Genomic DNA, 10,459 nt, shown 5'->3' on the forward strand with positions numbered 1-10,459 from the left:
ATGCAGCTGACTCCAGTGAATCTGTGGATATAAAGGTTTTGACTGTGGGAGCTTCGGTGTGGGAGTTATAGCCCAAAACGCGTTTTCAGAACATTCCATTGCCCAGTTAGGAGATATATTATTTCGTCGTTTATTTGCGACCCCTTGTGGCGAAATTTTCCAAAGACAATTTTCCTTTGCCAAATAACTCCCGCCCACATTAATAATTCTTGGCCATATTTTTTATATAGACTCAGGTTTGCCCCTTGATGGTTTCCTTTGAGTTTGAAGAACATTCCTTTGGCCAATAAGAAGATATACAATTTCCTCGTTTATTGCGCCCCCTAATGGCGAAATATTCCAAAAATTTTATTGAACGACATTAAGGTTAGCACCAACATGTCTGTAAAATTTGGACTCGTTCCGATGTCTACTTTTGGATTTTTCTGGATTTTTGATTTTCCACGTCTAATTTAGCTAATATACCAATATTCAAAACGCTACCGTTTCGTCGTCGACGGTCGGATCAAAAAACTGTCCGATAATTTCTTTGCGTGTGCGTCTGAAGATGTCGTGTGCAAAGTTTGGTGTTGATTGGTCAAAAAATGTGGGAGGAGTAGGGAAAAAACTGTTTTGCGGTTTTTGCGATTTTGCGAAAAATATTCATAGACGCAAATGGGCGTGGCCTATGCCAAAAGATGCAGCAGACTCCAGTGAATATGTGGGTACAAGTTTTTGACTGTGGGAGGTTCGGTGTGGGAGTTATAGCCCCAAACGCGTATTCCTTGGTATAGCGCCACCTAGTGACCGGCGTGTCTGGATTTTGTCGTCTGCTTAGTCCGAACAGATCTGGATCTAGTCATGCAATTCGCGTGTCGGCACCATTTACGGTTTGGGCTGTGGTATCACTTTTAGGGGGGCAAGTATAGGAATAATAATCCTTACAAAAACAATAGGGATCCAACCTGTTGGCTTGGACCCCTAATAAGAAAAATCCTTACAAAAACAATAGGGATCCAACCTGTTGGCTTGGACCCCTAATAATAATAGGAATAATCCTTACAAAAACAATAGGGATCCAACCTGTTGGCTTGGACCCCTAATAATAATAATAATAAAAAAAATCCTTACAAAAACAATAGGGATCCAACCTGTTGGCTTGGACCCCTAAAAAAAACGAAAACGAAAAGTCCCCTGTGCTGACGTGTACGGGCTTCATACGAACCGCGCATGCGCAGTCCCATCCCCTCTCCTTTCTCCGTGTGTGACGCGCCGAGCGGCGCCGGTGCGTGTGGAGGAGTTTGACGTGGCACTCTCCAGCAGCAGGGACCCGGACAGAGGAGAAGAGCGCACCCATCGCCTTTATTCCAGGTAAACCCACACGTTTCACCCTTTAAACGGGATAGGGGCAACATCCCTACGCCACGTCGGGCTGCGAGCCAGCGGTGGTCGTGGCGGCTGGAGTTCTGAGGGGTTTAAGGGAGAAAACTTTGCACACACGTCCGCGTTGTAACGTCGCATGTTTCGGGGTCGCTATGTTGTTTATTACGCGCTGGGGTTTATTGGTTATAGGGGGTCTGGCTGGTGGTCTGATTGTCCGCGTCCTGAATGTGCATCATCACAGGGAAACACAACGTATCACAATAATAGACTGTGTTGTTGGTGGGGAGGAAGGGATGCTGAGGTTTGATGTCGGGCATAACGGATCTTTGACGTGGCAATTCCTGGGCAGTGGCTGACTCCACTCCAGCGGTGGTCCCTGGTCGGGTGTGCGTCTTTATTTTGGATACAGAAACTAACAATGTGTGTATTGTATGGGCTCAAAGCGTCGTGAGTCCCTCTTGTCCCGGCCTGTTCACAATCGGAACCGGAGCTTTGTTGTTGTGACAGCTGTCGCCAACTCAATTTACTTGTTGTTATTTAGTTCCTGAACGCCTTTGGATTACATACTCGGACACGAACAAGACACAGGAAACTAGTCGAGTCGAGTCGATTGTATTATCTTGAATTGACATCAAGTGTGGCACAATAAAGCGAAACCAAAGGTCCATGTTCCACGTTGAGTGTGGACTTACTATCTGTAGTGTAGGCCTTCCTTTTAATAAACATTTAGACAACCGTCGTCTCTGGAGAGCGCATATCGAACCAAGTCGGGCCAAAAGCTCAACAGGTTGCAAGATATAATCAAAGTTTGTGTATATTGCACACTTTAATGTTTCAAAAGGGATTTATATGTCATAAACACCATCGATAAACGATCTACATTTGTGTTCTTTCCATTCCACTCCACAGGTTGCCTGTAGTGGTTCTTCGTGGCATGAGGAGACAGTGAAAGCCATCCCTAAGCAACATGAGTCAACAGGGTTATGTAGCTGCGCCGCCGTACTCCCAGGCCCAGCCTGGGGCCATGGGCTATGGGCCGGGCCCCAACCAGCACACTTATGGGCACTATGGGGGCCAGCAACAGGCCTTCTCTCCACCACCACCAGGTACGGTCCTCTGAGTACAATGGGGCTCCCAGGAGAGGGGATAGGCCTTTATCAAGGTGGTGTTAGAGTAGGCGTGGACACAGGTGCATCAAGATGTTAATTATGGGCCCGGGCATGCCTACAGACCCATCATTAACGTAAGGATTTCCGTCCCTGTAATTTCACCTCTGTGGCAGAGTGTTATACCTCCTGTTCATCAACATGTATGGGTGAATATATACACATTCATGTGGGTGATTCTGGATTTATTTCAAAGCAAATCGTTTTTTGGTAGATGACACGTAATATACGTAGGATATAAACATGGTAATCAATGTGCTGATGTGAATTCAACCTGAACACAGATGGTGTAAGTATGCTACATTTATATTTACATTTAGGGCTTTCGTCTACGCTTTCATCCAAAGAGACTTACAATAAGTACAATTGTCAGAAGTAAGAGAGACAACAACATAAAGCTGTCGGTACAGTAAGGATGTCCATAGAACCAAGTGCCAAGCACTTACAATCACTAGGTTAACCCATTCCCGTATACAACAAAGATAGCTAGGATAAGACGCTACACAATGCTAAGTACTATTTTTAAGTGCAAGGATGTACAACATACAATAAGTGCGTACATTAGGGGCCAGCTTCTTCAACCCTAACCCATCTAGCCACCCTGATACAGATAATGTATTCCACACGATATGATTTTCCTATGATGTTGCTGAGCCTCGTTTTAAATCAGGCCTGTATGTTCCAGTGCAGATACAGTGCGGGTGAGCACGCAGTGACATGACTCTACTCTCCTCAGGTGGGATGAAGTCGCCAGGGTCAAGCCCAGGTGGACCGCCCCCACCGGCACAAAGCCATTACAATCCCAACGCCCAGCAGAACGGCTCGCACGCACCGAGGTAAGCCTACCACACCTCCCTCACACTAGACCCCGGTCAAACTGTGGGCGAATGTCGTCTGAATGAAGCAGTGACTGGGTGAATGACTGTTAGTTGTTAGTTACACCCAAGATAATCTGTCAAACATGGGTTGAAGAAGTTTGTGGTGCTTATATTAGCACTATTTAAGGATTTGAGCTGAGCGTTTGGTGACTAGGCAAGCTCCTCCTTGAGTCTGTGTTTGAAACTCCTTGGAGACTCCATTGTGCAGTGTATCTTCTTAGCCTTTTGTGTTCATTAGGCCTTCAATACACGATGGATTGTCATCTCGTCTGCCTTAGAATCAGAGCACAAGCAATGGATGTGGAGGAAGGTGATCTCAGTGCAAACGGACAATCAGGGAATTGAAACTCACACTGTATTTAAAGAGATGTGTGTGCATAAATATTTTTGCGGTAAAACCTGGCGAGCGTTTTTAAATTTACATTTCGATTTAGTGCATTAAGCAGACGTTTTTATCCAAAGCAACTTACTATAAGTCAGTAGATTTTGTTTGTCAGAAGAAAGAGAAACAACAACATATCGCTGTCGGTACAGTAAAGATATTCATAGAAACAAGTGCTGACACTTACAATTGCTAGGTTAACCCAGGTTAACCCCAAGATAGCCAGGATAAGTTGCTACACAATGATGAGTAATATTTTTTGGGTGCCAGGACGTACAACATACATTACATTTTGAATGACTTCATCATGTCTTAGTTTCTTCATCACCAGTGCTTATGTTGAATGCATGACAGAGCGGGCGAGTCATTCAAAGAGCTTCTTCCCTCCGGTAGTTTCCCAGGTGCCCCAGCTTCCTCGGCGGGCTACGGTGCTCCCCCCCAGACCCAGTACCCTGGCATGGGCCAGCAGGCTCCGCCTCCCGCAAAGCAGCTCACCAATCAGATGGGCGCTATGAACCTTGGGAACTACGGTATGTTAAAATGCCCTTGTAGTTCACTGCTGTCTGACAAAATGCATGGGGAGGAACTTGTAACGTACTGTTTTTAATTTAAACCCAGCATTTTGAATATGAGGTATTACTTTTTATAGAAAACATTTATATATTTTATTTATGCATTGATACATTTGTGCAGTCTAAGAAAATGTATTGGGAGGAACTTGTTGCATAACTTTATTCATTTATACTCAGTATTTTATAGATAGTTATTATATTTTATAGAAAACAGGGTTTGTCTTATGTGTGCATTGATGTTTATCTTTGTGAATAAACAAATGGTAGAACAAAAGAAGGTCACAGACCTTTCTCTCCCTAATTATAATTAGCTAATTATATCCCTGATCATGTTGCTAATGAGGTCCTTCTGGTTCTCTGATCTCTCTCTGATGGAAGTCTTTATGTCTGGGTTTAGTGTTTCATTGTGTCTTGATTATTGTGTGTGTTCTTGTGTCTTGATTATTGTGTGTGTTCTTGTGTCTTGATTATTGTGTGTGTTGATGTGTATTGCTTATTGTTTGTGTTCTTGTGTCTTGATTATTGTGTGTGTTGTTGTGTATTACTTATTGTTTGTGTTATGGTGTCTTGATCGTTGTGTGTTGTTGTGTATTGCTTATTGTTTGTGTTATTGTGTCTTGATCGTTGTGTGTGTTGTTGTGTATTGCTTATTGTTTGTGTTATTGTGTCTTGATCGTTGTGTGTGTTGTTGTGTATTGCTTATTCTTTGTGTTATGGTGTCTTCATCGTTGTGTGTATTGTTGTGTATTGCTTATTGTTTGTGTTATTGTGTCTTGATGGTTGTGTGTGTTGCTGTGTATTGCTTATTGTTTGTGTCATGGTGTCTTGATCGTTGTGTGTGTTGTTGTGTATTGCTTATTGTTTGTGTTATTGTGTCTTGATGGTTGTGTGTGTTCTTGTGCGTTGCCTGCAGCCCCAGGTCCTATGCAGAGCCCGCCTCAGGCCAGCCCCGCAGCACCACAGCCGTTCCAGCCCACGTCTCAGCCAGGGATGGGCCCCCAGATGTCCCCCCACCCGTCGACCCCGGGAGGCATGCCAATGACCGGTCCTCCAATGGCAGGCCACCAAATGTCTGGTCCACCAATGGGAGGATCCCAAATGTCTGGGCCTCCAATGGGCGGCCCCCAAATGCCTTGTCCACCAATGGGCGGCCCCCAAATGCCTGGTCCACCAATGGGAGGATCCCAAATGACTGGTCCACCAATGGCAGGCCAACAAATGTCTGGTCCACCAATGGCAGGCCAACAAATGTCTGGTCCTCCAATGGGTGGTGCCCAAATGTCTGGGCCTCCAATGGGAGGACACCAAATGGCTGGTCCACCAATGGCAGGCCAACAAATGTCTGGTCCACCAATGGCAGGCCAACAAATGTCTGGTCCACCAATGGCAGGGATGGGCGGGCCCTACGCCGGTCCACCTGGCCCAGGAGTGGGGGGCTATCAGCAGCCGGGCCTGGGACCCAATAGTCCGTCGGGATACCCCCAGCAGCAAGGTACGACACGATAGCTGGCTTACAACCGCACCTACAACACTAATGGAGACCTGGAATCGAGCAAAACAAACCAACTTTGGGTTTAAATCTGCAGTCTGATGACAGGCGATCTTGAATCTGTGTGAACAGACGGTTCACTGACTTTAGTTTCATATTTGTTTCGGTCAATCATGTTGTTTCTGTTGCTGGAGGCGGGGATTTGTAAGCACGTAATGGGCGAACACAAACAAGGAGCAGCAGTAAAATGTTAACAAGTGTCTGTATAAGTGTCAAATTCGCATTAGCAGAGTATCCACGGTGGAAATGCACTTATTCAACCTCTCCCTCGGAACCGCTTCGTCCACTCAAATTGGTTCTCTTCAGTAGAATATCTCCGTAACGAAACAGGAAACTCTTGTGAAAGTGTTGCATCTTGTGGTTTCCAGCCCAGGCTATTAGCCGTCTCCCCGCAGAAACTCTGCTATAATATCGCAGGATTGATCCCAGATAATCATTCATCTAATTGTTATCAATATCGAGTCTACCTAGACAGAACAGGGTGTTATTTACCACCCATGGCCCGGTTAATAGTTAACTAAATCTGGCAGCTTTGTGAATAATTAACCGTGTAATCACCTAATTCCCTGCAGGCCAGTTCGGGGGCCAAATGGCTGGGGGCCAGATGGCAGGGCCCCAGCCAGGATTCCCGGGTGCCTTCCCAGGATCAGCGATGGCCGGCCCGCCTCAGAAGAAGCTGGACCCTGACTCCATCCCTAGCCCTGTGAGTAGAACACCCATCCAACCTCCAGGCCTCCATGGACAGCTTGTGCCACACACTGGTTGAAGTGCCGTATGTTTTCCCAGATTGGTACAGAAAGAGGGGCTCTGATATCCCTTTCTCTTTTACTATCACTTCTACTACCAAGATGCAGTTTTTAGCGTCTGGTTTTCTTTGGTCTCAAACTAATCGTAGTGAGGAGGAACACATGTGCCTGTTCTGACCTACTCACCACCACTGAGTCACTGCTTCCTCTTGTAGGGGGCCTTGCTTTGCATGAGCTGCAGGCGTTGCAAGTGTTGTTTCTGCAGAGCGTCACAGGAAATCATTTGTAGGCGTGTCCTATCATATGACAACATCTGTGATAGATGTCAATGTTTTTCCTTAATAAATAAATAGTTGAAATTAGAATCATGATATTGACAAAATAAAGCAATCTTTTTTCTAATTTCAACTATTTATTTATCAAGGAAAAACATTGCTTTCTTTTGTAAATGTGATGAGTCGCCAACAGATTCCCTCGGCATAGTCCCTGCTAGCCAATAACGAATCAGCTGTTATCTAAACAAGCAATCTGTGCTTAACTCTGAACACTGTTGAATTGAACCAATGCCTGTCCTGTAGATAATGAATGAGACGATTCCCTTCAGACCCAGGTCATCGAGGACGATCAGGCCAAGCGAGGAGGACAGGTCTACGCTACCAACGTCAGGGGTCAGGTTCCCCCCTTGGTCACCACCGACTTCACAGTCCAGGACCAAGGTACGGCCCGGTGAATAAACAAACACGTCAGTGTGTTTATGTGGAACGATGACCTTCATTTTCTTTACCCCAAACTTCCAGGGTCAAAATACTGCAATACTTTTGGAGAATTGCCCCATTTTTTCTTCAATGTTCACACACAGATTGGGTCATTATTTGCAATAAACAACAAATATGCAATAAATATCATACATGTAGGGCATTTAGCAGAAGCTTTTATCCAAAGCGACTTACAATACGCACGTATTTGTCGGAAGAAAGAGAAACAACAATATATCTCTGTCGGTACAGTAAGGATGTTCATAGAAACAAGATTTATGATGTTCCATAAGGATGGACCCTCCTCATGTTACCTGCCCCCTCGCGTCCCCCTTTCCCCCGACAGCCTCCACGCTCCACCCTGATAACCTCCACCTCTGCTGTGGTCTCCCCAGGTAACGCCAGCCCCCGGTTCATGCGCTGCACCACCTACACCCTCCCCTGCACCGCCGAGCTGGCCAAACAGTGCCAGGTGCCGCTGGCCACCATCATCAAACCCTTCGCCGTCGTGCCAAAGAACGAGGTAAGACCGGGCCGCTGATGGATGGATGGCCCTCATGGAAACAGCAGAGGCCCCTCTGAAGCGCTTCTGTACAGTTCTTTAGTTCAACACACTCTGTATTGAACAGACAGTAACAGTTTCTTGGACGTCTCTTAAAGACATCACCCGTATCGTGGGCTCTCCCTCGGACAAACACCGTTTTAAATTGATGGTGAAAACGAAAACCAACCATGTTCTTGTTTGGGAAGGCATGATTATCCTTTTCCTCTTTCTGATTTCTGGAAAGTTCCAGTGTTCTTGTGACAACCTCTGTGCTGTACTGGATGATGTTGTGCCGTGAAGGGGAAACTTTCCCTTAGATACTCCCTGACTCTCTGGAGTCCGAGCCCCCAAAGGCCTTTTTAAGGCAATGTTATCCTTTCCTCTCCCTCCCTCCCGTGCTAATTAGCTACCAGCTATCCTCCCAGAGGTCGACCCGACGTGCTTCACACATTTAGAACTCGGACGTCGGTTGGGCTCTCCCGCGTGTTTACGTAGATCACCTGAGTGCCGTGGAGGGTTGCCCACCGACCGACGGTCGTTGCCCTGGGCAATGTTTCGTTTATGATTCACCGTGCTTCGGAATCCATCGCCTCTGCTTGGAGTTTTATTAAGTACTGCTGTTCTTCATCTTGATGTTTTCCTAATCCACTGGCCTGTCAAAAAGAGAATTTGTATTGCTCAGTGTGTTCATTATACGCCCTCTGTTACCTGCAAGCCTGCGATTGATCTATCTTTGGGGTAGGCCGATATTGTTCAGCGGTAGTATTGTTTGCTTTAAGCAAAATCTGTAGGCTTTGGCAATCGTTAAAACTGCTTTGTTATGGTCGCAAAATAGGCTGTTTGCATTTCCGCCATAGACGAATGGATTTTATATGAATGTGCGACACATTCGCATGTCGGAATAGCAATAAAAACAAAGAATCATTTCAGATCGGCTGAAAATCCCCAGTCTATGGTCATGCTTTGGACAACCTTTTTATATCACGTCGCATTGCAGCGTTCGATACTGAGTTATTGTCTGCTAATATACTCTCTGCATCAACATGGACGTGGTACTGTCTGCATTGTTATTCATGCATTCATTTGTGTGCGTGTGTGTGTGTCTCTGTTTGTGTGTGTGTGTGTGTGTGTGTGTGTGGGTGTGTGTGTGTGTGTGTGCGTCCAGACACCTCTTTATCTAGTGAACCACGGCGAGACCGGGCCCATCAGGTGCAACCGGTGCAAGGCCTACATGTGTCCCTACATGCAGTTCATCGACGGAGGCCGCCGCTTCCAGTGTGCCTTCTGCAACTGCGTCAACGAAGGTGAGCTCAGACCTGGAGGAGACCCTCTCCCCGTGGCTCCGCCCGTCCGTCCGTCCGTCCCTCCAGCTTTCCTTCTACATGAAACATAACCGTTTTGAGTTAAATATGGAATATAGTTTGTTGTTTTTATTCATGATGCCAATCAGTGGAGAACACTATCGTTTTTTCGAAAGGAAGGTTTTGTCTGAACGTTTGGAGTTCAGTCAGGGATGTTGTTTTTAAATGTTTGAATCAAACATTGTTTGATTTATTAATTGATTGTATGACGGTATATTTTAGTGATTGATTCATTCATTTTCTTTCTGATAATCTTTAAATTAGAATGCCAAAAATGGTTATTCTTTAGATATACAGTATATTACGTTTAGCTGGGGTTAATCATAAATCGAGGCCGCTAGCTAGTGATTGGCTCATTTGAATTCCCCCTCAATGCATTGACCCCGACTCTCTCTTCTTACTGGTCCTGATCTTCCATTATAACCCCTCCTGCTCTCTCCCCCCCTTCCCCACAGTGCCCGTGTTCTACTTCCAACACCTGGACCACATGGGCCGACGGATGGACTTCTACGAGAGGCCAGAGCTGTCGCTGGGCTCCTACGAGTTCTCAGCCACCCTGGACTACTGCAAGGTAGCCCTGTTCCCCTCTCTGGGGCCACCCTGGTGTGGGGTTCACCCATGCTGAGAGTCCTGCAGTCACTGGACTGTTACGTCACTGCACTGCCCTTTAATGGACTTGTATTGTTCTCGCACTTTTTGGGTTGGATCTTCATTGTTGAATGCACTGACTTAAGTCGCTCTGGACTTAAGCTTCTGCTAAATAATTGTAATGTAATGTGAGGCAGTTTGGGTTAAAGCATCCACCGTAACTCTTTAAAAAGTATAAATGCTTCCTCAAAGCTGGGCAAACCAAAATGTTGAACTATGCAGTATATATGGCAGAATAGTCCCTCTTCTATTCCATGTAATTCAAAGCATTATCTCACCTGGTCAGAGGGCAGATGCATGACCTAAAACAATAGTCTTGGCTTCCACACCCTGATCCTAATCCTGGCCAAAACCACGCCTCATTAGACACAAACAGCTCCGTCTATCCTCCTACATATATATACCTATACCTACACTTAACAATTTCAAACTTCATTCCTGAACCTAATCCTCATAAATAAATGCAAATGTTGTTGAAATTTTACTGAACCGTAAT

The 10,459-nt window shown here is 45.7% G+C and overlaps 1 protein-coding gene across 2 annotated transcripts in view; it reads left to right on the forward strand.

The window, feature by feature from the left end:
- Positions 1 to 1,241: 1,241 nt before the first annotated feature.
- sec24d (SEC24 homolog D, COPII coat complex component) overlaps positions 1,242 to 10,459 on the forward strand; it is a 22,786-nt gene continuing 13,568 nt past the window's right edge. The window contains exons 1-11 of one of the 2 annotated variants that reach the window (XM_056612457.1): positions 1,242 to 1,350; positions 2,272 to 2,468; positions 3,265 to 3,364; positions 4,182 to 4,318; positions 5,274 to 5,690; positions 5,721 to 5,852; positions 6,482 to 6,612; positions 7,260 to 7,371; positions 7,806 to 7,933; positions 9,120 to 9,258; positions 9,771 to 9,886. In XM_056612457.1, coding sequence (XP_056468432.1) covers positions 2,330 to 2,468; positions 3,265 to 3,364; positions 4,182 to 4,318; positions 5,274 to 5,690; positions 5,721 to 5,852; positions 6,482 to 6,612; positions 7,260 to 7,371; positions 7,806 to 7,933; positions 9,120 to 9,258; positions 9,771 to 9,886 — 1,551 coding nt within the window. In that variant the 5' untranslated portion in view covers positions 1,242 to 1,350; positions 2,272 to 2,329. Of the gene's footprint in view, positions 1,351 to 2,271; positions 2,469 to 3,264; positions 3,365 to 4,181; positions 4,319 to 5,273; positions 5,853 to 6,481; positions 6,613 to 7,259; positions 7,372 to 7,805; positions 7,934 to 9,119; positions 9,259 to 9,770; positions 9,887 to 10,459 lie in introns of both variants that reach the window. The other variant, XM_056612456.1, reaches the window with a different exon arrangement.

Source organism: Gadus chalcogrammus, chromosome 17, assembly GCF_026213295.1.
Source record: "Gadus chalcogrammus isolate NIFS_2021 chromosome 17, NIFS_Gcha_1.0, whole genome shotgun sequence".
Taxonomy (NCBI): domain Eukaryota; kingdom Metazoa; phylum Chordata; class Actinopteri; order Gadiformes; family Gadidae; genus Gadus; species Gadus chalcogrammus.